The 26,600-nt window shown below is 60.7% G+C and overlaps 1 protein-coding gene across 4 annotated transcripts in view; it reads right to left on the bottom strand.

Annotated features, from left to right (window-relative positions):
• The window catches only part of BICRA (BRD4 interacting chromatin remodeling complex associated protein), a 79,307-nt gene that overhangs the window by 4,517 nt on the left and 48,190 nt on the right, over nucleotides 1-26,600 (bottom strand). For 2 of the 4 annotated variants that reach the window (XM_027037934.2, XM_053211384.1), the window contains exons 2-11: nucleotides 20,607-20,707; nucleotides 19,317-19,362; nucleotides 19,183-19,225; nucleotides 17,191-17,256; nucleotides 13,261-15,207; nucleotides 12,499-12,675; nucleotides 1,548-2,180; nucleotides 1,214-1,394; nucleotides 787-896; nucleotides 11-63 (exon numbers count right to left, since the gene is read on the bottom strand). In XM_027037934.2, coding sequence (XP_026893735.2) covers nucleotides 11-63; nucleotides 787-896; nucleotides 1,214-1,394; nucleotides 1,548-2,180; nucleotides 12,499-12,675; nucleotides 13,261-15,207; nucleotides 17,191-17,256; nucleotides 19,183-19,225; nucleotides 19,317-19,357 — 3,251 coding nt within the window. In that variant the 5' untranslated portion in view covers nucleotides 19,358-19,362; nucleotides 20,607-20,707. The remainder of the gene's footprint in view (nucleotides 1-10; nucleotides 64-786; nucleotides 897-1,213; nucleotides 1,395-1,547; nucleotides 2,181-12,498; nucleotides 12,676-13,260; nucleotides 15,208-17,190; nucleotides 17,257-19,182; nucleotides 19,226-19,316; nucleotides 19,363-20,606; nucleotides 20,708-26,600) is intronic. The other 2 variants (XM_053211386.1, XM_053211385.1) reach the window with 2 other exon arrangements.

Here is a 26,600-nt window from a genome sequence, read left to right as displayed (position 1 = left end):
GGCAACTCACCAGGCTTCTTTGCTGGGCTGAAGGGTGGGGGGCTTCCTCGACTTGCTCTCGTACTGCAGAAGGAGACTGGCAGGTGAGAGGTATCGCCAGAGAGGCCTGCCCTCGGCGCCCGGACCCCCTTTCTACCTGGCCCTTGGCAAAGGTGAGCGGGCCAATGCCCCCCCGCCCGACCCCCCCACGATGGGGTCCCGGCCCCGGGACGGGACGCGCCGAACCTGCCTGGCTCTCTCCCGCCCCTTCTCCAGCGTGGTTATCGGCCTCCCCCCGACCCTGCTGACTGTCTGGAGTCACCCCCACTTCCCTCTCGGCCACCACCGGCAGCGATCTGGCCTCCGAGGCCCTCCCAGACACTGGCATCCTGGTCCCTCCACCGGCTGTGTTCTTGCCTTCCCTCCTCCCCCCTCCGCCCTGCACTTCCTGCAGCTGGTCTCTGCCTCAGTCTCCCCCACACTGCTCTGCCCCCCTCCAGTCTGGGCCCCCCATGGCACGACTCCCCGACCCTTCCCTCCTCCTCCAGCCTCAACCTCTCCCGGCTGCCGCCCCCAGGGACCCACTCGGGCCATCACTCCTGTCATCACGCTCTGTCTCGGGGTCTGTGGCTCTCCGTCCGTCTCATGCTCTCACAGGCGCCCACCCACCGGGCTGACCTGGTGTTGGACCCACCGCCCAGACTGGGCACCTGTCGCTTGGCCTCCTCTGTCCCGCCGGACCCTTTCCCGGTTCCCCGGTGACACTGCTTTGGCCCTAGAGCGCCCCCCACTCTGGTGGCCCCTTACCTGCAGCCCAGAAGACTTCCCCGGCCCAGCCGCGGCGGCCTTGGCCACGCTCAGGGTCGGGAGGTTGCTGGCAAAAGCTTTGCTCTCGGCAGGAAGCAGAGGAGGGAGGCCTGAGGGTGGGGGTGGGGGCAGACCGGGCTCAGGGGTCACTGGCACAAAGGCCCCTCCATGTTGTGACCCCCAAGCCCATGCCCACTTTCCTCTGGTTCTTTGGCCTCGGTAGCCCGGCCTGGCCCTGAACTGAGTGCCCCCTCGGATCGGGGGAGACAGCCCTTCCTGCTGCACCTTCCCTGTCCTGTGAGGTCCGGGTGACCCCTTGGTTCACGCACCCACAGCTCTGCCCCAGCCCGCACCCCCTCCCCCTGCCCACCCGCCTTCAGCCCCCCGCCCCCCACGTTTCTCCTGCGTGGGGCTACCTCTCCCCTACCTGCGGTGGCCATGGGTGCCGGGGCAGGGGGATGGCTGGGGGCGGTGGGGGTCCCGGATGGGGCCTGCCCACTGACCAGCACCGAGGCGGTGGGGCTGGCGAGGGGCCCCAGGCTGGCGGAGGTCTGCGGGGCGGCGGGGGCCCCCCCGGCCTTGTTCTGGAGAATGATTCCGGACGGCACCTGAGGACGGGGGACAGGTGGTTGAAGGGTAGGCGGCACCTAAGGGTGGCGGCGGCCGGGCGCCAGGGCTGGGGAGGGTCTCCCCGTCAAGACTGTGCGGGGAGGCCAGGGCTCGCGGGGTGGGCGGCGGGGCTGGTCCCTGCCTCCGATTACCTGGTGAAATCTCTCGAGCAGAGCCTTCGGCTGGGGCAGCGCCGGGAAGGGGGCGGTCACCATCTGGAAGGTCCGAGGAGGCGGTGGGGGGGGCGCTGCGGGCTCAGGGACCAGGTGGAGGGTCGGAGGGGGCGTGGGGGACTTGTGGGGCCCCTGACCGGGTGGGAACTGCAGCTGGAAGTCAGGCGGTGTCGGGGCCTGCAGCCTGGCGGACGCGTCCGTGGAGGCCACGACAGAGGGGGCCGAGGAAGGCGGGAGGTGGGGAGCCGGGGGCAGCGGCCCCTCCGGGGGCTGGGAGGGGGGGCGCAGCGGGGGCTGGGGGGGGCCTGGGGCCGTGGGGGCCGGGGTGCCGGCCGGTGGCGGGACCCCCAGCTGGTTCTGGATGACAAAGATGCCGGGCAGAGTCGGGGGCGCCTGGGGCGGGGGGCAAGGGTGCAGGGTGGGCTCTGAGGGCGGGCGGGACAAGCTCTGGGGCTGGGAGGGCGGGCGGGAGTGGGGGCGGGAGGGCGGGCGGGAGGGGGGCCTGGCGGGATGTGGGGAGGGCAGGTGGGGGCTGTCTCCCAGAGGGGCCTGGTGAGGTAGTGACGGGGACGAGGAGGGGCCTGGGCCCTTGAGTGGAGCCGCTGCCGGGATCTGGGCAGGGGGAGGGAGGGAGAGGGGAGGGGGCGGGGGTCAGAACCAACCTTGGCTCCCGCTGCCCCAGTACGCTGGGCACCCCAGCCGCCCCCACCAAACGACCTTCTCCTGAGCCACCCCTTGTCTGGAGAGAAAGGACTCAGCGCGGCTTCTCCTTCCCACCCCTCGTTTCCGAACAGCCCGCTCCACCCGCCTACGGGTCCCCCGACCCCACCCCTCCACCTGCCCCCACCCCACCTCGGTCCCTTTTCCTCTGATCTCACCCCCTCCCTGGAGGTCCCCTCCCCCCTCCCCCCACACGCGGGTGAGCTCTGCAGGGTTCAGGAGCAGCAGCGGAGAAAGCAGTGGTGACGGCGGGCGGGCGGGCGGCAGGGGCACCACACCAGCTGCCCAGCGGGGAGGCAGGGGGGCCAGGGAGCACGAGCAGAGCAGCAAAGGGGAAGGAGGCGGCCGGACAGGGGCGGCATCCCAGCCGCCAGCCCCGAGGGGCCTGGCCGTCCGGCTGAGCCGGGAACATGGACACCAGCACCGATACGGGGGGCTGGGGGCCCCAGAGCGCCCAGGACGAGGGTGGCAACTGAGGGTCAGGGCCAGGTCCCTCTGGACGCCGGTCCAGAGCCATGGGCCCTGTAAGTGTCCACGACCTCTGCCCACGTATGCCTGTGTGGCCGTGGCTGCGGGCCCGCCCAGGGGGCCACGTGTGCGTGTGCCTGTGTGTTTGTGTCTCTCAGACGGGCACACGCGGTCCGGGCGCGGGTCTGTTACACGTACCCGGTGACCTGGCCTAAAACACACCTCCGACTGAGCGCCTCTGCGCTGTCCCTCCCCCCCCCCCCCCCCCGCCCGGAATCACGACCCCGGCATCCCCTGTCTAACCCGTGAGCACCAGCTGCGTGCCCGCCCCCGGGCTGGCCCCCTTCTGCTGTCACGGGATCCACACCCCGGGGACAGCCCACACTGATGTATGCACGGATGGCCACCTGCAACCACTTATGCGTGGTCCCTCCATGGGCCTGAAAGCAGAGAAGACGCTGAAACCACTTCACGCGGGGGGAAGCGGAGGTCAGGGAGCCGAGACGGGCTGGTCCCGAGTCCCCCTGCCTCACCCCGCCCTGTGACTTCCCAGTTGATGGGGAAGGATTCGAGCTCAGAGGGCTCAGGGGACTTCCCGAGGCCACCCGTGCTACCAGGCTCCAAAGCCGGGGCTCTCTGCCTTGAGCCCCCAACGTGGGCCGACTCATGATGTCAAGGCTCCAACGCCCGGGACCCTTCCGAGGCTGGCCCTGAAGAACTTCCCGCCGTTCAAACTGAAAGCCCCCCCAAACCAATCAATCCACACCTCCCTGAAGGCTTGCGACCTCTAAGGAGAGATCCGAGAGGCCCTCGGCTCTCACATGGGGCCGGTGAGGTTGTCGCCCGGGTGGGCCCCCTGGCCTGGGGGCTTTGAAAGCGTCATGACTTTGACCTGGTACGCCGCCCTCTAGGAATCTGGGACGGGAACCATTCAGGCACTTGCTGAATGGTTGGGGGAGTATTTACAACAGAGAACGCGGGGAAACAACCCACGTGGCCAGACGACGGCCGGCAAGCTAAGGGAAATAAGGAGAGGAACATATTACCTGACCGCTGGACAACTGGCTACATAAATTATGCACCATGGACAATGGTTCTGTCTCAATGCTCAATTTGCTGCATTTGGTAACTGGGCGGCAGTCAAGTCAGAGAACACTCTTGTTCTCGAAGGCTGAGGCATTAAGGAGGAAAGGAGAATGTCTCGATTGAGACACATATGCTTCAGCATAAAAACGGATACACCTCGAGAGAATGGAGGATAAAGAGAGCATAGCACGCTGCCGACGGGTACATCGGGGTGGCAGCCAAGCTTCCGAGGCGGCCCCCACCGATGCCCACCTCCCTCCTCATTATTCGGTCTCCTCCCACCCTGGGTCTCGTCCCAGGGTTAGTCTCTGGGACCAACAGATTTGGCGAAGATGGGCATACACCACTTCCAAGATGCAGTTCTAGAAAAGACCGCGGCTTTCGTCCCGGGACTCTCTGGTGGATCATTTACTTTGGGGGAAGCAAACCTTGGAGCGGGTTTTGAGGTGCCCCTTGGAGAGGGCTGCGTGGGGAGGAGCTGAGGCCATCTGCCAGGGGGGCGTGAGCGCGCCCCCTTGGAAGCATAGTCTCCCACCCCGACAAACCTTCGGATAACGGCAGCCCTAACTGACCTCCTCATGAGAGGCCGTGAGCCAGCAGATTCCAGCTAAGCTGCTTCCAGATTCCCAGTCCTCACGAACTATGCGAGGTAAGTTAATGCTTATTGGTTAAAGCTGCTCAGTGTGGGGGGCCAATTTGTTACGCAGCAACAGATAACTAATACATCCTGTTACAGAGCAAAGAACACCCGTGGGTTCTCTACAGTTCCTAGAACGTTGCCGTATGTTTCAAATCCTTTTTCAACATTTAAAAATAACAATTAAAAAAAATTCGTCCCCTACTCATTAAAAACACAGACAAATACAGGGGCGCCTGGGTGGCTCAGTCGGTTGAGCGTCGGACTTCGGCTCAGGTCATGATCTCACAGTTCCTGAGCTCGAGCCCCGCGTCGGGCTCTGTGCCGACAGCTCAGAGCCTGGAGCCTGCCTCGGATTCCGTGTCTCTCTCTCTCTCTGCTTCTCCCCTGCTTGTACTCTGTCTCTTTCCCTCTCAAAAATAAACATTAAAAATGAAAAAAATATATGTATACAGACAAACACAGCACCCCCCCCCCCCACTGCCCAACCAAGTCAAAAAAAAACAAATGATAACACGGGGGGGAAAACAGTCGTAATTCAGAGCATATGCCATCAGCCTCCAGAAATCACTAACAACCAGCGAGAACAAGGGGCAAAGGGCATGATCAGACAGCGCACAGAAAAGGAAACACAGAGGCTCATCTATTGCGAGAGATGCTCAACCTCGCTTGTAACCAGAGAAATGCACACCAAAAGCGCCCCGTGGACCCATTTTCACGTCCATCCCTGAGGAGGGATACGGAGGAACACTGCCCAGCTGCACCAAGGGATCCAGGAAACTCTCCACCCGCTGCCTAGAATGTGCTACCTTCTGGGCGGTCGGAGACGGAGGAGAAACGTAAATCCACACGTAACCCCGGCCACACACGCGCGCGGAACACGGAAGTCTATAGGCCGGAAGTCTATAGGCCAAATAAGGAATTGTGGTTTCCTGCAGGGGCCGGTGGGTTGGGAAGGTAGGCCTGGGGTGGGGCTTTAAAACGCTAAGAACTGCTTTCGGATGATTGAGCCATGTGCACAGAACGCCTAACGCTAAAAATTAGAAATGTTTTATTTTTTGGTTTGTTTTTTGAGAGAGAGAGGGGCACAGCGAGCAGGGGAGGGGCAGAGAGAGAGGGAGAGAGAGAATCCCAAGCAGGTTCGTTCCACGCCATCAGCGCAGAGCCCGACGAGGGGCTCAAACTCACGAAAACCGTGAGATCGTGACCTGAGCCGAAATCAAGACTCAAGACGCGTAACCGACTGAGCCACCCAGTCGCCCCCGAATTAAAAAATGTCTGAAATGGGTTGGGGGAGATCAGGCTGAAAGAAAACTTCATGACCCCCCCCCAAATGTTACCGGTGGCCCCTGCACGGACTTATTTTCCTTCTTCGTTCTTTTCCGTGTTTTAGAAGTTCTCGAAATCAGCACGAAAGGAGTCTTCCGGTCATGTTTCAAAAAACTACCATATGAGGGGACCGTTCGCCAGGAGAGTCCCACTGCCCAGATGTAGACGGCATTCGTGCCGAATTCGGAACATCCCGCGGCCTGGCCAGGAGCCACCGGAGGAGGCTTCACGGGCAAAAAAGCCCACGAAGGCACAATCGCTTCAACGCCTTCCATAAAATGCCTGGGAAGCGCATCCACTCTCTGATCTAGAAGTTCCATTTCTAGAAACGTACCCTGCAGGCATTTTCACACCACTGTGCAAAGCCTGGGTACTGGCGTATTTATAGAAGCGCTGTTTGCCCAGGAAGCCACCTTCGGTATTCTCTCCAACAGGGAACCACGTCAATAAATAACGAAACTACGGGGTACTGCAGCCCACAGGCCGACGGGGCCAGCCTGGCCTGCCTGGCCTATCATTCCGTATATTTAGCCACAAGCTAAGAAGAGGCTTGTTTTGTGTGTGTGTGTGTGTTGTGTTTTTTTTTTTACATTTTTAGATGGTGGCATAGAAATCAGGAGGAGAATATTTTGTGACTGGTGACGATAATAGGAAATTCAAAGTTCAGTGTCCATAAATAAAGTTTTATTGCAACACGGCCATGCTCACTCGTTTACGTGCGCTCTGGGGCCGCGACAGAGAGCGCAAGGCCCCAGATGGTTACTACTGGCCCTTTACAGAGCGTCTGCCCGGCTTCTTTCACCTGGTGGCATTTTCAACACGCCTGACCCCGTTTGAGCATTTTAACGCGTATGAACTTACTCCTGACCACAACCCTGTGACGTAGATGCTCTTATCATCACCCTTGTTTTACAGGGAAGGAAACTGAGGCACAGAGAAGTCAGTCACCTGGCTAAGGCTGCAGCCTTGTAAGGGGCAGGGTGGGGTTTCCAGAGCCCCCATGCCTGATGACTGCCCCACGGTTGTTCTCCTGGATGGTGGTTTTCAAACCACACCCGGTGCCTATTGGTTAATGGTTGTGACCAGCATTTAAAAAGAACGGAGGAGGGACGCCTGGGTGGCTCAGTCGGCTAAGCGGCCGACTTCGGCTCAGGTCATGATCTCACGGTCCGTGAGTTCCAGCCCCGCGTCGGGCTCTGTGCTGACTGCTCGGAGCCCGGAGCCTGTTTCCGATTCTGTGTCTCCCTCTCTCTGACCCTCCCCCGTTCATGCTCTGTCTCTCTCTGTCTCAAAAATAAATAAAACGTTAAAAAAAAAAAATTTAAGAAGAACGGAGGAGGGGCACCTGGCTGGCTCGCTCAGGAGAGCGCGTGGCTCTTGATCTCGGGGCTGTGAGTTTGAGCCCCAAGTTGGGTGCAGAGATTACTTAAAAATACAATCTTTAGGGGGCGCCTCGGTGGCTCAGTCGGTTGAGTGTCTGACTCTTGGTTTCGGCTCAGGTCACGATCTCGTGGTCCGTGAGTTCCAGCCCCGTGTCGGGCTCTGTGCTGACAGCTCGGAGCCTGGGGCCTGCTTCGGATTCTCTCCCTCTCTCTCTCTCTCTCTCTTGGCCTCTCCCCTGCTCACGTTCTGTCTCTCTCTCCCTCTTGAAGATAAAGAAACATTAAAAAAAAAATAAAAGTCTGCAAGTCAGGGGTCCGAGAGGTATCGCTGAAAGGGCAAAGCAAGATACAGAACAGGATGGGGCGTTTCTGTGTGTAAACGCAAAGGGAAAGTAGGTGCCCACCTCGCACACACATGGGCTCTCGCATCTCCCTGGGTCCAAGTTCAGACAACGAGGGATGCTGGCCAAGTGCACAGGGGTGGTTCCCAGCCCAGGTGATTCGGTTCCCCAAGCGACCCACGGCAACCCCTGAAGATCCCATGGTTGTCCCAACTCGAGAAGGGGTGTTACTGGCAACAAGGAGGTGGAGGCAGGGGATGGTACCCCACGCGCCACAGTGCACGGGACAGCCCCTCACAATGAAGAATGACCCGGCCTCAAACGTCCGCGGTGCCTGCCCTATGACGCCACATGATGGCACTCTACAAAGAAACTGCCGGGGGGGGGGGGGGGGGGGGAGTGTCTATATGCGGAAAGGGCCAGAAATCCCACGAAAAGGAAGACTCGCTGAAATTAACCGTATACCCTCTTTTTCTTTTAAGCTGTATTTTTTTTTTAAGTTTATTTTGAGAGAGACAGCGAGCGAGAGTGAGCAGGGGAGAGGTAGAGAGAGGGAGACACAGAACCCGAAACAGGCTCCGGGCTCCGAGCTGTCAGCCCAGAGCCCGACGCGGGGCTTGAACTCACGGACCGTGAGATCGCGACCCGCACCGAAGCCGGATGCCCAGCCGACGGAGCCACCCAGGCGCCCCAAACTGCATTTTTTCAACCACACGCGAGTAACGCTTGTTGAATAACGGCGACAAGGGTGGTGGCTTTTTTTTTTTTTTTCCCAGAGCCCGCTACAAACAATACACGGGAGGCTTTGCGCTCCCTGAGCGGGATGGTCAGCGTTCCCCCCCCCCCCGAAGATATAGCCCCCTCAAGGGACAATTTCAAGAGCCGGGGTATCGACGACAAAATCAATCCCCTCACCCGGACGTCCCTGCAGAAGGCTGGCCACGAAGCAGGGGGACGGGGGCCGCACGAAAGAACCACCTGACGGCAGCCTTCCAGCCTGGGGACGGGCCTGGCACACGAGCGTGCGCGCGTATCACAAGTCGGGACCCGGCTGACGTTTCCGTGTTGCTTTCATGCTTCAGTCCGTCCGCTCGCCCGCCTGTCCGCCGGGTCAGCCCCCCACCCGCCCACCCACCTACTTGCTCAGCCAAGAGACGTCTGTCCAGAACCTCCCATCACGCCGTGCACTCTCGTAGGCACAAAAGCCACAGCCCGCCTACACGGTGCCGAGCGCCCGTGAGGCCGGTGGCCTCGTGCCCATTTTGCAGACGAGTCAACTACGCCTCGGAGCCCCTGACACGGAGCAGAGCTGCGATTCACGCTCAGCGCTGGCTTCCTGCATCCCTCGGGTGTTTCTGGCAACAAACTGTCAGGGTTCGAATCCAGGCCCTAGCAGCTGGGGAACCACGGGCAAGCGACTGCCTCGCCCTGTGCCTCTGCTTCCTCACCTGTAAAATGGGGATAATAACACTGCCTACCTGAGGGAGGTTTCAAGGAGCTAAGGCTTGTAAAGTGTCCGGAACAGCATGCAGAAGCATGGGAAAACCTGGGTGTGCGAGCGTGATTCGGCCCGGAAACATGCTTGTAATCCAAAGCACTCGTAGAGCAAAGTGAATTTCAAGAACCACAGGCTCAGTCGCGATCGTGGGGCGTTCGGCGTCCCGTACAACCCGGGCTGCGAGACCTCGCTCGCCTAGCAAGTTACAATTTATTAGACATGTCCGCTAACACAAGGGCCTGCGAGGGACGCTCCCAGGACAAGTTACTCACAATCCAAGGTCTCACCGTAAGAGAAATGGTGTCGTTCACGAAGTTATTCCCATAATGCCCTCCTCCTCGTGCCTCTGATCCTGAAGCGAGCTCCAAACCGTCCCCTGAACCTGTCTACTTGCCTCCACCATCACTGTGACCACCCCTTTGAAGCACTGCCCTTGTCCTTGTCGCATGAGGATCTCTGGACCTCCATTCACATGGCCCACCAAACCACTCTCCAGTGGAAGCCAGAAGGATCACTGAAAATCGTATAATCAGACAAGGCCATGGCCCCGTGACTGCCAGGGCCCAACTCACTGGCCCACGAGGCACCGCCGAACTCTCCGACCCTATCTCGCTCCACCCCTCCCCCCCCCCCACTCCAGCCGACTTTCCATTCCCTGGCATCCCAAGTTGGCCCTGGCCTCCGGGCCTTTGCACATGCTATTTCCCCACAACTTCTCCTTCTTTGGGCCTCAGCTCAAATACTTCCTCCCCCCAGAGGCTGTTCCTGCTCACTTAGCCTAGAGCAGGACCCTCGCCAGCCTCCTCACGGGCAGCCCGCTGCCTTCAATGCTTTCATCTAGCAGGCTGTTTCACCTGCGGCTGAACCGCGTCTCCTCCCAGAACGTTCTCTCCCTTTGATTCCACTGGGGCGTACTCGGCACAGAGCCAGCACCGGCGGGGCTGTTTCGTACGTGTGTTTCGTTTCTTCAATAAATGATTTCCTCCGTTGGTTTATTCAATACAGGCTCACTGAGGGTCGGCTGTGTGCCTGGCACTGTTCTGGCCACTGGGGATACGGCAAAGAGACAACGGACAAAACTCTCTGCCCTCGTGGAGTTTACAGTATGGCCAGAACCATGTAAACAAGGACACTAGACAGTCGGGTCACACGGCCGGAAATGCTACGGAGAAACACGAACCAGGCAAGGGCCAGGGCGGGCTGGGCTGCGGAGGGAGCGGGCTATGGCTTGAGACGATGTGGCTGGGGAAGGTCGTGAGGAGTAAGGAGGGTGACCAAACGCGTCCTGGTTTGCCCGGGACGGTCTCAGTTTTAAAACGACGAAGTCCTGGGGCACCTGGGTGGCTCCGTCGGTTGAGCGTCCGACTTTGGCTCAGGTCGTAATCTCGCGGCTTGTGAGTTCGAGCCCCGCGTTGGGCTCTGTGCTGACGGCTCGGAGCCCGGAGCCTGCTTCGGATTCTGTGTCTCCCTCTCTCTCTCTGCCCCTGCCCTGCTTGCACTCTGTCTCTCTCTCTCTCTCTCTCTCAAAAATAAACACTAAAAATAAAATGAAATAAGATAAAACAAAACAAAATAAAAAAGTCCTGCCTTCTAAGAACGTCCTCGGTACTAGGTAAACTGGAATGATTGCTCACGGCAAGTGTGTGCCGTGGCACCCACAGCGCTCGGAGGAAATCCTACGAACGCCCTGGAACGGCGGACCATGGAAGCTGCTTGCTGGAAGGCCTGTATCTGGCCCGCTCCAGAAACACTGCTCCCAGCGTGAGTTGCTCCCACGCCGGGCGCCTCCTGGCCTTTTGTCCCCTCCCCCACTTCTGCTTCTCCTCTCGATGCAGACATGGCCGGATCCCATCTTGGTCTCGTGTCCTCCTAGACCGTGACTCTGGACCGGATCCCGCTCTCCCCCAACGGGGACAATAAAAAAAAAAAAGATAAATGGTGGACACCTACCGCCTGCTTACTCTGGGCTAAGCCTATGGTAGCTCGTTTACTCCTAACAGAGCCGTAAGAACCTATTATTCCCATTTTGCGCAAGAAGAAATTGAGGCTCAGCGGGTACAGGGCTTTGCTCTGGGTCAGCACAAGGCCGGCCACCTATTAAGCGCCCTCGTTCCCCAAACATCTGTTTCAGGAAAGAAGAAACTGGTTGCTGAAGGTCACGGGGCAAGCAGCAGAACCTGAGAGTGAAATCGTGGTCGTCTAAGGCCAAAGTCCACGATGCTTTCTGCCACCCTCACCTTGCTGACGTTATCTCCTCCTCCTCCCCTTGCCTATGCTCGTCGACCTATCCACGAGTCCTTCTTGAGCGAGTACAACATCGGCGCCAGAAAAGCACTCCCACGTGCTGATGGCTCGCGTGAGACAAAGGCCAACGTTCCTCATATGTAAAGAGTTGCTACAAATCAACAAGAAAATGGCCAGGAACCATTTTCAATTTTCAATTTTCAATGGCATTTCAATTTTCATTTCAATTTTCAGGAACCATTTTCAATTTTCAATGGCAAGGGGTACGAGCAGGCGATTCCACGGAAAGCACAAACATCTACGAACACCTGCCCAATCTCGTGGTCAGAAACGCAAACCGAAACAAGGCGAGAAGCTGCTTTTCACCCGGCAGGCGGGCGAAGTTCAATACACTGCTGAGGCCGTGCAGAAACGGGCACAGACGACATACCGCTGCTAAAGGGTGCCCCGACTGATACTCCACAGAGGGCGATCTGGCGCCACCCGTCACAACCACAGACGCCTGTGACACCCGGCGCTCTCCTTTTTTGAGAACCCGCCCCGCAAAGTGACGTACAGACGGTCGTGCTTTGCCGCTTGGTTCCTCACAGCCAAAGGCTGGAAAGGACCTAGCTGCTCGGCAACAAGGACCAGTTAAATAAATGCCAGCCCGTCGGCACGGCAGAGAACGGCGCGGTCCGCGCAAGAATGAAGCAACGTCTCCGAGATGAGTCCCTGAACGAGAGAAGGTGCAAAATCGCATGCGGAGTGTGCTCCTGCTTTGGTACGAAGTGGGAAAAAAAGAATCCAGGCGCCGCCTTGCCTGTCCACGCGTGGACAAGGATGCACAGCACCGCCCCGGGGAGGCAGGGCGGGAATCCGTGGCTCAGGAGACAGGGCTTTTCAGCTACATCTCCGGTTATGTTTTGAGATGCGAACCCTCTGACCGTGTTACTCCTCCGGAGGTGAAAATGGTCACTGTAGGAAAGAAGTGCCTGCCGTGTGCACCCCGTGTCCCTGCCTACGGTGTGGGCTCCCCCAGGCCTGGCTCTGGTCCTAGGAGTCCACGGCTGCCAGGAGACCCTCAGGAAAGATCTGGGGAGCGAAGGGACACCTTTCCCAAGCCAGCGAGACAGAGAGGCAGGCAGGGCAGCCAGAGCGAGGGGCAAGGAGGGAGCAGGAAGGAGGGGTTTGCAGGGGCAAGGCTCAGTCTGAGCTGGGGCAGAGGCTGCTGGGGTTCATCTACCTGGGGGGCCGGCGCCGGGGAAGCCTGGCTGTCGGGGGCCTGAGGGCCGAGGCCAGCTCCTTTGGCGGTGGGGGTGGTCGGGGCTGGGTCTTGGGCGGGAGGCGGGGCGCTGACTATGACCGAGGCGGGCACGGAGAGGTGGGGGCCGTCTGCGGAGAGGGGCTGCTGGCTCCTCTCCTGAAACGGGCAGCCCGCACAGGGTCAGAAGGTCACCCCACGGCCCCCGCAGCCTCCCCACCCCAAGATCCCGGGCTCCCCAACGTCCCAGAGCAGGGGGTGGTGGGGACCGGGCGCAGGGGCACCGAGAGGCCGGGTGCAGAGGCCGGGGCGGCTCGGACCCCGGGGTCCGGGCACCAGGGAGCCTGCTACCCCAGCAAGTTCGTTTCGCTCAGGTCCCGTCAGTCCTCCGGCTCCACCTCGCCCGCGGCCTCCCGCCCCATCTGTCTGTCTGCCCGTCTGTCTGTCTGTGTCTTGCCCGGCTCTCTCTGATTCTCATCCCCTCCAGCAGGAGAGCAGACAGTCAGCCTGTCCGCCAGTCAGTCCCCCTCCTCGTCTTTCTGTCGGGCTGTCCCCTCGGGGACGCACGCATCACCGGGAGCAGGGAGTGCCGCTCTGAGACGCCCTCCCAAGCCCACCAGACGCCCCCCTCCCAGTCACTGCCTCCCCACCCCCCACCCCCTGCACACACACACCTTGAGCTCCAGCTCCCGGCCCCTCCCCGCAGCACACACCCCCTGTCCGCGCCCCTCCGCGGCCACTTACCTGCGGCAGGAACATCTGCAGGGAGTCCTGAGTGAGGATGGCCGCGGTGGCGGCAGAGGGTGGCTGTCCCAGGACGATCTTCTCTGGGCTGGACGCCAGGCCCGGGCTGGGCTGTGGGGTGGTGGCCTGAGGCGGGGCGGCGGCCTGAGGGGCGGGGGCCTGGGGGGGGGGCTGCTGAGCCGGTGGCTGCTGGAGGCCCAAAGGCAGCGGTGTGCTGGCGGCCGGCGGCGCCTGGGGGGCCGTCTGCACCGCGAGGACGGGCGCGGCCTCCCCGGTGGCGGCCGGGGGGGCTGGCTGCACCAGCCCGTCGGGGGCGTTGAGCATGGCCACGGCGCTGGGAGGCAGGGTGACCCCCTGGAGGACGGTGGTGGCCGCGGGGCCCGTGGGCGCCGGCTGGCTCTGTGTGGGCAGGCTGCCCGCGGCCAGCGACACGGGCATCTGGAAGAGCGCCGGCTGGCCCACCTGGATGGGGGCGGCCGAGAGGATGTGGGCGGCGCTGTGGGCCCCCGAGTGGGGGGCCAGCACGGGGCCCAGGCTCAGCGGGCCCGCCAGGTTCTGGTTGGTGAGGATGGGGTTTGCGATGAGCTGTCCGCCCGCGTGGGGGGCCGCGGCCGCCAGGATCTGCCCGCCGACGTTGGTGGGCAGGGCCGACAGCGTCTGGGGCAGCTGGACGGCGGGCGCCCCCGGCAGCAGGAACTGGTTCTGGCCCGGCAGCATGTGCTGGGCGGGGATGACGATGCTGCTGCCCTGATTCAAGAGGTGGACGCTCATGGGCTTGCTCAGGGCCCCGGGCGGCTGAGGCGGGGCGGCCCCCGTCGTGGTGGCCGGAGGCTGCTTGAAGACGTTGGCCTGCAGGGCCGGCGCCGGGAAGCCCGACAGCACCACGTTCTGGCCGGCCTTGCCCGCTGCCATGAAAGTCAGGTTCTGGGGGGCCTTGGGCGGCTGCGGGAGGCCCCCCGCCTCGCCCTGGATGGTGAGCGTGGCGCCCGCGGGGGCGAACGGCTTGGGGGTGAGCTGGTAGAGCTTGGGGGGCAGCACGCCGGCGGGCTTGGGCTGGATGGGCGTGGGCGTGCGATGCAGGATCACGTTGGGCGCTGGGACCAGCGGCGACGAGCCGAGGCCGGGGGCCGCCGAGGGCGCCCCGCCGGCCGCGGCGGGGGCGGCCCCGGCCCCTCCGAACACCGAGTTCCCGTTGAGCGTGGTGGCCACGGCGGTGGGGAGGTTCTTCTGAATGACCAGGCCCGCCCCCTGGGGCGAGACGCCGGCCGACGCCAGGGTCACCGGCTCCGAGGGGCCGGCCGCCGAGGCCAGGTAGCCACTGACGGGCACTTGCTTGGCCAGGAGCTGGGAGGTGGGCGGGTTGAGTGCCATGACCGGCTGGCCCACCACCTGGATGGGCGCCAGGCCAAGCGTGGCCGCCGCGGCGCCCCCAGGGCTGCCGTTGGGCAGGCCCTGGAGGCCCGGGATGGGCTGGAGGGTCACATTGCCCAGGCCCACGGGCTGCAGGAAGGGCTGGACGCTCAGTGCTTTGTTGACCACGTCCTGGGGCGGCACCAGGGCCTGGTGGGTCAGCACGGCAGGGGGGGCCTGCAGCCCCAGCAGGTCGGTGCCCCCCGGGAACAGGGCCTGGGGCCCAGCGGCCACGGCCGCGGCCCCTCCGGCCCCCGCCGGGCCCGCCCCGCCGTCCGCGGGCTGCAGGGTGGGCAGCTGGAAGGGGCCCAGGTCCAGCTCGGCCTCGGCCTCGAGGGTCTGCTCAGTGATGTTGGCCTCTTGGAGGCTCTGCTGGAGGATGTCGCAGGGCTGGTCGGCGGCCCCTCCGCCCCCGCCGCCGCCCCCCGCGGCAGGCGAGCCCAGGATGGCATCTTCCAGGAAGTCTAGGTCCACGCTGGGGGCCGGCTGCGTGGGCTCCGGGCTCAAGTGGTTGCCAGAAGCTTCTTGCACGTGGAGCTGGAGGCCGGGCGAGGTGGGAAGGGAAGAACAGAGGTTAACAAGGGGCTGGCGCAGGGCAGAGAGAACGCTTCACCTGGACGTGGCCGCCACCTACGTTCGAATCCCAGCCTCCGCCGGGCTCTGCCGTGCAACCCGGGGCTTGCTTTCTCCGGCCTCGCTCTCCCCATCTGCACGCGTCAGCGGAACGGAATGAAAACTCTCCTCGAAGGAGCCATAAAGGCCCATAAAACCTCCACGTGCAGCTCCCGCGCTCAGAAGCGCCCCGAAGGCCGCCGACGCCTTCCTAACCCTTTTGGTAGCAAACCCTGACCAAAAGTGATTACGGCGCTCTCGGGGAGAGCCACAATTTGCCCACGTGACGTGACCCTTCCGGAGGCGGACCGTGGAGAGGGGAGCGAGCGTGTCACGTGACGTCCCGCATCCCTTTCCCGGAACCCCTGAAAGGACCCGGAGTTCTGAAACACGCCCGGCCCCCAAAGCTTCCGGATCGAAGACCGGGGTTGTGTTCGTTAGGGACAGCGGCAGCTACCGTCGGGGGCCTTACTCTGGGCCGGCCGTGCTGAGTCGGACGCATCTTCAGCGCCTTCCACGCTGTCCCGGATTGCGATCCAGGCACGTACGATCGAGACACGCACGGATATTTGAGCAAATGTGGCACAGGCGAGAATTGCGCGCCCCCACCCTCCTTTCCCAGACGGAGAGAGGGGACTGCTTGGCAGGATGTGGCTCCCGATCAGCCCCCAGCCCAGACCCGGACGGTTCTGAGTTCTTAACCACTTAAATGGCCACAACCAAACCTGTCTCCTAGGACGGTCATGACCTTCACGGACATCACACGCAGGGGGCTTGAAGCCGGACCCCGGGCTTCACGGGTGTTAAAAAAGGATGATACGGGGCACCTGGGTGGCTCAGTCGGTTGAGCGTCCGACGCTTGATTGCGACTCAGGTCAGGAGCTCATGGTTCGCGAGACTGAGCTCCGTGTCTGGCTCTGGGCTAACAGCACGGAGCCTGCTTGGGGTTCTCTCCCTCTCTCTCTGTCCCTCCCCTACTCTCTAGATAGATAGATAGATAGATAGATAGATAGATAGATAGGTAAAAGAAACTTAAAAAGGATGGCAACATGACTAATCACAAAGTCAGAATCCAGGCTCGTCACTGTTCCTGGGTCTATAAAGGGTCAAATAAAGGTTTATTGGTCAGGTTCTAGATTAATCATTTATATTATGAAAGATAAATTATTCAGAACATATTATCACAGCTGTCGTGAGCACTAAGTAAAAATGACCAGAAAGGGCTGGGTAGCATACAGTAAGTGTTAATAAATGACAGTTATGACAAGAGGGAGGAGGGAGAAGACAGGAGGAGGAGGGGGAGGGATGAGGCGAAGGGGGGTTGGGAAGGGGGGAGGAAGGGAGAAGCAGCAGAAGAGGAAGAAGAGGGAAGGTCAAGTGGCATGGTCAGGCACACAGTAGGTGCTTAATTAACGTCCACTGCGTTCCCCACTCTGGGCTTTGCCTGGCACCCCGGCCCCCATTTTCCAGATGGAGACTGAGGTCTGCGTCAGTCGATCCCCTTCCCCTGGGGGACACCCAACCACGGCTAAGCAGGGACAGGCCCCCAGGCCCCCGCACTGCCTGCTCCCTAGACGAGTGTCCCCTGGTGAACCCCAGAGCTGGCCTCTGCCTCAACTCCCCAGAACCGCTCTGTCCCAACTGACCCGAGGCCCCAAAGCCAGGGACCCGGGACCCTCCCCTTCTTCCCGAGGAGCCGGTGGGCAGAGCCAGGGCCACCCCACCCGGTCTCACCTCCACCCCCTGTGGCCCCCCCACCCTCCTCCAGGCAAAGCGCCTCAGGGGGTGAACATGACCCCCTTCCCTCTTGCCGTTAGGGCCTCCCTCCCGCCGGCCGCCTCCAGGGGCACCACGGGCCGTGACTCAGAGCCCGCCCCCCGTCCCCCACCAAACCCCTGAGTCACTTACCCCAGGACCTTCATAGAAGGCACTTTGGGCCTCCCCGGGGTTATCCAGGAGGTCGTCACCATCCAGCTGCAACAAGACCCGCCCCCACCCCAGGTCAAGGTCAGCTGGGCAGCGGGCTGGCCCTGCTCTAGAACAAAAACCAATTTGAAGTCACAGCGGACCAGGGGACAAAGACGGCACCTGGGGCGTCAGCATCGCGGGACACTCTGCCTCCAGAAAAGAGGCCCCAAAGAAAGGGGCTTGGCGGCGTGTTTAAAACCCGAGGTGTCCCCGGCACGGAGTCCGAGGCTCTCCCGACGCGCCTGCTTTGAACTCTAGACTCCTGCCTCCGTGCCTCTGCCCAAGCTGAGCCCCGCCTTCAGCCTTCATCCCAGCACATCCTTCGGGACCCGACGGACCCACCCCCTTCTCCCAACAACCACCCGTCTCTCCTTACCAAGTCACTCCTTTCTCTACGCGGCCCAAGTGCCCGGCGTGCCCCCCACCCCCCCACCATCTGGGCACCTAGCGCCCATGCCCAGCCTGACTCTGGGAGGGCAGGGACCTGATTCCCAAGGCGCATCTCTGAAACAGCACCTGACGTCCACGGAAGGGCCCACGGAATGTGCGTCCACAGCTGAGCCTCCCCAGTCTCTTTCCACGTGGATGTCTCTCCAGAACCCCGGGCGCCCAGCACCGCCAACGAGGGCCCCCCCCTGCGCTCGTGGAATCTGCCCCCCCGAACCCCCAGCCTCAGAAGACACAACCCACTCAAATCTAGGAGGCATTCGCACACGCTCCTCCTCAACGACTCCTCCACCAGCGGGTCTAGTCGGCTCTGCCTTCCAGACGGACCCCCAAAGCCAGCGCCCGGAGCCCCCCCCCTTTAGTGCCCACCCCACGGCCCCGGCCGCCATCGTCCCGCCGTCCTCGCCGCCACGCCACAGTCGTCTGACGCTTCTTCTTCCAAGAGGTGGCGCTACATTCCCCTCCCTGTGATCGCGGGCCGGCTCAGTGACTCACTTCTCACGAATACAGAGTGACTTCGGTGGTGAGATCATAAGAGGCACTGAGCTTCCTCCTGGCCCTGGCCCTGGGGTCACTCACTGTGGGGGAAGCCAGAGTGACATGTCCTGAGGACACTCAAGCTGTCCCTACAGGGAGGCCTATGTGCTGAGGAGCCAAGGCCTCTGGCCAACAGCCACAGAAACGCGTCATCGTGGAAGCCCGTCCTCCAGCCCCGGACAAGCCTTCGGATGACAGCGGCCCCGGCCGACATCCTGACTGCAACCTCAGGACAGACGCCCCCGCGCCAGGGGCACCCAGCGAAGCGGCTGCCCAAGTCCCGACCCTCAGGAACTGTGACAGCGCTAACAAACTTTAAGTCACTAAGCATCGGGATAATTTGTTACACAGCCCCAGACAACCGATACGACTCCTCATGGCTCAGCCCGTTTCTACTTCCTGCTTTGCTCCAGGCCCCTCGTGACCTGTGACTTTTGTCCGCTCCAATGTCCCCCCCCCCCCACCAGTTTCCCCTTCAGTCCGGCTCCACCAGCCTTCTTTCTGTTCACTGACCGTAGCATGTTTTCCTGCATTTTTCTGCCTGCCCTTCTGCCCAGAGCAGCATGGGTGCCTCCCTCCTCCCTCTGATTCTCCACTTTGGCCTTCAATGTCACCTCCCTGCCCACACTGAAGAAGCTCCCCCCACCCCCCCCACCCCCACACCCTCTCCCCACCCTGCTTTGTTTGAAACCATTTTGTTGTGCAAGTGACATTCTTATTTTTATCCTGCTCTGCAGGGCGCGGTCGGTGACTGCTTTGTTTCCCCGAGGAAATGTGTACGGTGTGAGGGCAGGGATTTGCCACCTCCCCTGCTCTGGCCATGACCCCGGGGGCTCAGCTCACAGAAGGCGCGAGGCGGAGGTTTACTGAATCCGGGGCACAGGTCTCTCGGCCCCCAGTTCCACAGCCCCCTACCCCAGGGAGGCCCCTCCCTGCCCCAGCACTCACCTTCTCGGATCCATGTAAGAAGTCATTGAGGGCCTGAGGGTCGCTGAAAGACAGAAGAGGAGAGACACTGAGGAGGTGAAGGGGGGGAGGCGGGAGGGGGGGGACAGGGAGGGCAGGAGGAGGCCGTTACTCACCAAATCACGTCTAGTAAGCACCTCCCATCCTCATCATCCATCGCCACTGCACAGGGTGGGGCGGGAAGAGGGCAGGGGACACAAGGTTAGACGTCTGTGCGGCACGCCAGGACCCTCCCTTCAAGGACAGTTCCCTGGGCCCAACGTCCGTGGAAGGTCAGGGTGTCTGTTCCCTGCAGTCTACAGGTGTGGGTGGGGGCGGGGAGAGCCTTCCAGGAGCCCCCCCCCCCCCCGCCCGGAGACAGCTGCCTTTTTCTCCTCCCCGACCTCTTGCCCGGCATCTGATGCCCCCGACGAGGACACTGACTGAGACTACGTGAGCCCTGATCGCATGTGGGCCTGCGCTGAGGCCTTCACGCACACGTAACCCTTTCAATCCTCACGGTACCCCACAAGGGGGGAGGTCCTGCCATCCCCACGTCGCAGAGGAGTAACTGGGGACGTGGAGACCGTCATCCATTTCCCAGCCGACAGGGGGCAGAGCCAGGCCTTGAACGCAGGGTCCGGCCCGGAGCAGGGTGTGGCTGGGGGGGGGGGGGGGGGGGAGTCTGCCCTACGCGGGAACAGTCCCGAACCTCACGGAGGATGTGGTGACTGTCGTGGGTTCCCCTCCCCGCGACACACAGACACACACAAAACCTCACGTGCGCCCCCAACTGGTTAGAGCCCCTCCCCTGTGACAGCGTTCTGTGACCGCCACCCCCAACCATCACCCCAACTCCCAGGATCCCCCAAGCACTCCAGGGGCATAAAGAGTCTCGGGAAGGGGCTTCTCATAGTTGGTTCAGGGCCTGCGAAGCCGGCAGGCACAGGCTCCCCCCAACACACAGCAATGACTGGCCGCGGGGACCGTCCCTGGAGGTCCTTCCCCGGCTCTCGCTGCCTTTCGCAGCGGTGACAACATGTTCTGTCCGGCTCCACATCCCAGCCCCACCAACGCTTCCTTCTTCCTGTGGCCGGCGAGCCCCGCCCTCCCCAACCAGCCCGGGGCAGGGGCTGGGGCGGGGAGTGGGGGGAAGCCCAGCCAGGGGACAGAAAGGCAGGACCTGCAAAGCATCTGGAGAAAAGGAGAAAGTGGGGAGAAGATCCCCACCTGCAGCTGGCAGGGAGGCAGGGGGATGGTCCAAATGACCCGGGGCGGGGGCGGTCCAAGGCCGGAGACGAGGGGCTAAGCCAGGCTCCGCCAGGAAGGAACGTTCCTTCTCCGCCCAGGGGTCAAGGTGGGCCCAGGGAGGTGGAATCAGGGACACACGCCCCTCGGGGCACGAACCGGGACCCTCGGCCGGTTACCTGCGCTACAAACGAATCATGAAGGGAAGGAGGGGGTGTCCACTCCAGGTCTATGCGGGGCCCCCGGCTGGGGACTTGGGGAGTGTCCTTTCGGGGGCCAGCTGTGGAGAGAGAACGAGAGGGAGGCTGTGAGGCAGAAAGCCAGGGACAGGGAGGGAGCTGTAGCGAGGAAGGAAGGGGCCAAACACAAGTTTAACAGCACGAGAGCCAACACCGGACGTTATCGTGCACGAGACGCGCGCACGGAGCGTGATGGCTGGCCACACGGTGTCACCTGAGCTGGGCACGAAGCTGGCACTTACACGACATAATTCACTGAGGCTTCGACCTGATAAAACAGTCGATTCTCGTTATCCGAGGCGCCTCCGTTCTGCACAACCGCCTCGGGGACCCGGGACGGCACTCGGTGCTAGGCCGGCGGGGGGGGGGGGGGGGGGAGCGTTTTTAACAGCAAAACCGTCAACGCGAAGCAGGAAGGATGTAAACGGGTGGCGCTAAGCATCGTGAGAGGTGAAATGAGAAGTCAAAGTGTTGCCTCGTCCAGCCTCAGCGGAAACAGGTGCTTTGGGCCACTCAAGCGTTTTCACGCATCCCCAAGTGACCAGGGCAGCGCATCGGTATCGATCTGTGGGTTACACGTGTTGGCAGATACGGGATCGCGAATAACGAGGATCGACTGGAACGGAACGGCCGCGGGGAGGGGAGGGTGTCGGCCTGCCGCTGGTTTTAAGTGCTCTACCCACACGAACCCATTTCACCTTTTCTTTGTTTCTTAATGTTTTTATTTTTTTTTAATTCTTTAAAAAACGTTTTAAAAATGTTAAAGATTAAAAAAAATTTTTTTTTAAATCCCTCTTTATTTTCGAAAGAGAGAGAGAGAGACAGAGGGCAAGCGGGGGAGGAGCAGAGAGAGAGGGAGACACAGAATCCTAAGCGGGCTCCAGGCTCCGAGCTGTCGGCGCACGGCCCGACGCGGGGCTCGAACCCACGAACCGTGAGATCGTGCCCGGAGCCGAAGTTGGACGCCTCACCGACCGAGACACCCAGGCGCCCCCGGGATAGGCACTTTTATTAGCCCCATTCCACAGAGGGGGAAAGGGAGGCTCAGGCCCGTGATCTCTACCCCCAGGAGCCCTCAACTGGTAAGGGGCCAGGCCGGGGCCTGAGCCAAGGCCGGCTAAGAGTCCTCGCTCTTAGCCACCTATCCCGCGGATGGATGGACGTTCCTCTCGTCAGGCTGTTTTCCTTTCAGAATCTGAAGCAACTATGGCAAAAATGTCAGGAGAAGATGAAGCTGCCAACAGCCTGTTATCATTTCATGAATGCTTGGAATAGTTCAGATTCGAAACAGCGATAAAGGGAGGGGTGGGGAGGGGGGAGAGGAGTGGTTGCACCCGGCCCTGGGAAGACCTAGGAAGCAATCCGTCACAAGACCCAGGAACGTGGGATCCTGGGATCCGTGTCCCACCTGGATGCACCGCCTTGGCCTGGCGGTGTTCACAAGCACCCAGCTTCCCACTGCTTCCTTCCCTCCTCCCAGCCTGGAGTTTCAGGCGTGGTCCCAGCTCCGCAGACCTCGGGCCAGCAGAAATGCGCCCGGGAGCGCGAGTTTCCTGAATGGGACTCTCCAGACGGGGGGTCTGGGGGTGCATGTCCAGCGGGAGGCTCCTGACATCTCGCCGAAGAAAATGTTCAAGTTTCCTTATTGATTTCGAGAGCGAGCGAGCAGGGGAGGGAGGAGCAGAGAGGGCGGCGGGGGGTGTGTGGAGAGTCTGAAGCAGGTTCCACGCCGTCAGCGCAGAGCCCGAGACGGGGCTCGATCCCAGATCCCGGGAACAGCGAGATCGCGACCTGAGCCAAAACCGAGAGCCGGACGCTTTGACCCACTGAGCCACCCAGACGCCCCAGGAGAATGTTTTCATCCGTGCGTCTTTATTCCGATGGTCACAGCAGAGAAAGGAACGGCGGACGGGGGGCGGGGGGGGGACTTTTCGGCGAGAGGAAAACGTTCTGCGTTGGGGGATGCCAGTGAAGGTGCCGGTTAAGTGAGGGTTTAAAACGTAACGGCTCAGATCTGCGCGTGTGTGCTCAAAATGTGTACATTTTACCTTAAGACGCTATCGAAAAGAAAAGAAAAGAAAAGAAAAGAAAAGAAAAGAAAAGAAAAGAAAAGAAAAGAAAAGAAAAGAAAAGAAAAGAATCAACACCAGTAGTGGTAGCGGGGCGGGGGAGAGGCCAGACAGGCACTGGGATCGATACTGCCCTTGATGTCGCTGTTTTGTGAGCCCTGTCAAACGCGGCCGGCTGATGAGAAAAGGTCAGCCCTGACCCTGCCTCCTGTCCCCCATGGTCTCACACTGATGCCCAGGACCTTCCCTGGATCTAGAAGCCCGGGTTCCCGCCCAGCCTGTGTGCCCCGCGACCAGTTACTCACCCCCCACCCCCCGTGCCTCAGTTTCCCCACCAGGCCGAGGGGGCTAACGGCACGTCCCCCCCCCACGGGATCGTTATGCACGAACGCTTTCAGTCCTCACGTGTGCCAAAGTGTTTCGCAAGCATTCAACTGCCGCTGTGGACATGACCCGGTGTGGCAACCCCCCAAAGCTTTCCGGCCAGTCAGGTTGGGGAAAAAAGTCCCCCAGGCTCCAGCTCTTCCACCAGGTGCCAGCTGCCGCGTGAGCACCGCGGGAGGAAGGCTGTATACATCACCAGCTTCCGTGATGGGTCATGCACACGGTCCTACTTAAGCCGCCCGGCACCACGCCTCCTCACATCCTTCCAAGGCCAGCTTTACGCCCATTTCTCAGGTGAGATAAATGAGGCCAAACGGAGTGGTTATGGAGAAGCCACGGCCATCACGGCCAAAGAAACGTGCCCACGCGGGGCTAACCAGGTACCCTGCAGCCCTTCACCCAAGCAGGCGGAAGGAGGCTTGAAGGACACAAATGAGGGGCGCTTGGGTGGCTCAGTCAGTTGAGCGTCCGACTTCGGCTCAGGTCATGAGCTCCCGGTCCGTGGGTTCGAGCCCCGCGTCGGGCTCTGTGCCGACAGCTCGGAGCCCGGAGCCTGCTTCGGATTCTGCGTCTCCCTCTTTCTCTCTGCCCCTCCCCACGCTCGCACTCTGTCTCTTAATCAAAAACAAATAAGCATTAAAAAATAAATAAAAATTAAAAATGGGTAAGCTAGTCAATTGTATGTTATGTGTATTTTACCGTGATTAAAAAAAAAAAAAAAGAATTAAAAAAAACCCCAGACAGTTGGGGCACCTGGTGGCTTAGTTCATTAAGCGTCTGACTCTTGATTTTGGCTCAGGTCATCATCTCATGGTGGATGAGATCGAGCCTCATGTGGGGCTCTAAGCTGACAGCACGGAACCTGCTTGGGGTTCTCTCTCTCCTCTCTGTCTCTCTCAGCATAAAACAACTTTTTTTTCTAAAAGGACAATGAGGACTATCAAAGATTTTTGAAAAAACCTTTTTTTAATTTTAATTTCATTTTAGAGAGAGAGTGAGTGGGAGACAAGGGCAGAGAGGGAATCTTTTTTCTTTCTTTCTTTTTTTTTTTTTTTAATTTTTGAGAGACACAGTGTGAGTAGGGGAGGGGCAGAGAGAGAGGAGACACAGAATCCGAAGCGGGTTCCAGGCTCCGAGCTGTCGGCACAGAGCCCGATGCGGGGCTCGAACCCACGGACCGTGAGATCAGGACCTGAGCCGAAGTCAGACGCTTAACCGACTGAGCCACCCAGGCGGCCCGGGAAAGAGGGGGAATCTTAAGCAGGCTCCACACTCAGCACGGAGCCTGACACAGGGCTCGATCCCACGACCCTGAGATCACGACCTGAGCCGCAAGCAGGACTCGGACGCTTAGCGGACTGAGCCACCCAGGCGCCCCTAACGTTTCCTTTCGATCACATTTGCCGCTTGCCAGGCGCTCAACAGCCGCACGCAGCCGGTGGCCGCCGTCCCGGGGCAGCGCGGATCGAGGCCATATCCATCGCGGGCAGGGCTGGTCTGGCCAGAGTGGTGGAAACCTGGAGACTGACCAGGTTGGCTGAAGAGGAGGGGGCCCACCTTTTGCCCTGGTCTCTACTCGGTGCACGCGTGACGTTTGCCGCGGTGAGAAACGTTTGCTGAAAAACATCCTTTAATCCCAAGTATCGCATGACTGTCTGTCTGATGGTTCATTGTGTTTTCTTGCCTGTGGGATGCCGGTGCCCGCACAGGGGGAGCTCGGTAAATATTCGCAGAAGGAATCAATGACCGCGCGGAACGAGAGAAGACAAACCCATTCATTCGTTCAGAGCGGCCTGGTACAAAGGGCACCCCTGAAGCTCTGTGCGTCCAGCACGGGGATACCCTCATCGCGGGATACCCTAAGGAGCAAAAGCAGACCCGATCCTTGACCCTGGGACGCGTGTCCATCGGTGGCATTGAATCCTCCTCCCGCCTCAACAACAAGCATACTCAAAAGCTTTTAAAAAAGTGACGGGGGGGGGGCACAATTAATGCACAAAGTTGCCAACCCAAAGTCGTCCACACAGGAATGGATGCCCCGCGTTCCCTCAGAGCAGACGCTTTAAGAGCCACCGCGTGGCTCTGCCCAAGTCCCACGACAAAGGGGGCACACGGAGCCACAGCCGACCCACGAGAGGCGCCGCCCCACACACTCAGCCGAGGCAGAGTGCCTCCCCAGCATCAGGTCTCGTGCTAACTGCATATCCACGGAACCCTCCGGGTCACCGGGAAGGCAGAAAGAAAAATGCTGCCTTGTAGGTCACCAGCTCAGGACACCGGGACCCGAGAGGGGTCAGGACACCGGCCCCCCCCCAACCGCAAGTCCGGGGGCCCGAACTCGAACTCAGACCCCGTGATTCTGGAGCCCTCATTCTTCACCACCCGCGCGCTATAAAAAGCAGGAAAAGCCAGGAGCTCAAGAGAGCAGCTCCAGGGAGCAGCCGTGACGCAACAATGTCAGAGCGTCCTTCCAGAAAATCGTGGGAATGCCTCCCGCGCGGGTAACGCAAGCCGAGTTCTGCACTGTCATCAGGAGCTCGGCGCAAGCCAGACGGCCCAGCAGGACCCGGAATTGAAAGCCTCCGCGGAGCTCCAGAAAACGGGGCGGATTCTCACCTCCCAGGGTGAACGTCAGTACCCGCCCCGCCCGGGATAGTGACAGGTAACAAAAGTGAAAGCGGACAGAATTGTATCCTTTGCCACAGGAAGGAGAGAAGACGGTGCAGCAAAGCCTCCCGCTGGCAATGGCGTTTTGCAAACACCACTTCCCCAACCCTCCCTCCGCCTTACTCACAGAAGCCCTGATGCTGTTCAGAGTAACACTTGCCAGCTCCAAGATGTAAACAAAGGCTGTTTTGAGTCAGTCTTTTTCAAACTATGGGTCACGCCTTGGAGGGTTGTGAAATCAAATTAGCAGGTTGTGACCAGGATTTTTTTTTTGGGGGGGGGGAGGGGGGGAATGGTTATAGAGTAAAATGGAACGGAACAGACTAGAAAATATTAAAAAGGCACCAGGCACGGGTAAAGCGTTAAATATCGGTGTGTGAGATCGCTTTCAATTACGTGCGTCCGTACGTGGACACATTTCCTCCGGTGGGTCGCGGTCAAGGTGGCTTGAACATAATTGGGCTAGGGGCGCCCAGGGGGCTCGGTCAGTTGAGCGTCCGACTCTTGATTTCGGCTCAGGTCATGGTCTCGCAGGTCGTGGGATCGAGCCCTGGGCTGACAGCGCGGGGCCTGCTTGGGATTCTCTCTGCCCCTCCCCCGCTCGCGTTCCACCCCTTTCTCTCTCTCGAAAGAAGGAAAACGTTAAAATAAAATTAGACTGTATCAGTGGCACCCCTACCCCCTGTATCGTTCGCTTCCCTAGGCTTCTTGGCAGCTAGGGTAGCCACGGTTCTGCACTCACTCACGGTTCTGTACCCTTTGGACAGTTCTGCAAACAGGAAAAGCCAAAGGGTACCGCCGGGTTCTGCTCACT

Source organism: Acinonyx jubatus, chromosome E2, assembly GCF_027475565.1.
Source record: "Acinonyx jubatus isolate Ajub_Pintada_27869175 chromosome E2, VMU_Ajub_asm_v1.0, whole genome shotgun sequence".
Classification (NCBI taxonomy): Eukaryota; Metazoa; Chordata; class Mammalia; order Carnivora; family Felidae; genus Acinonyx; species Acinonyx jubatus.
Note: the sequence above shows the minus strand (reverse complement) of the source record. Positions and strands in the feature narration are given on the sequence as shown.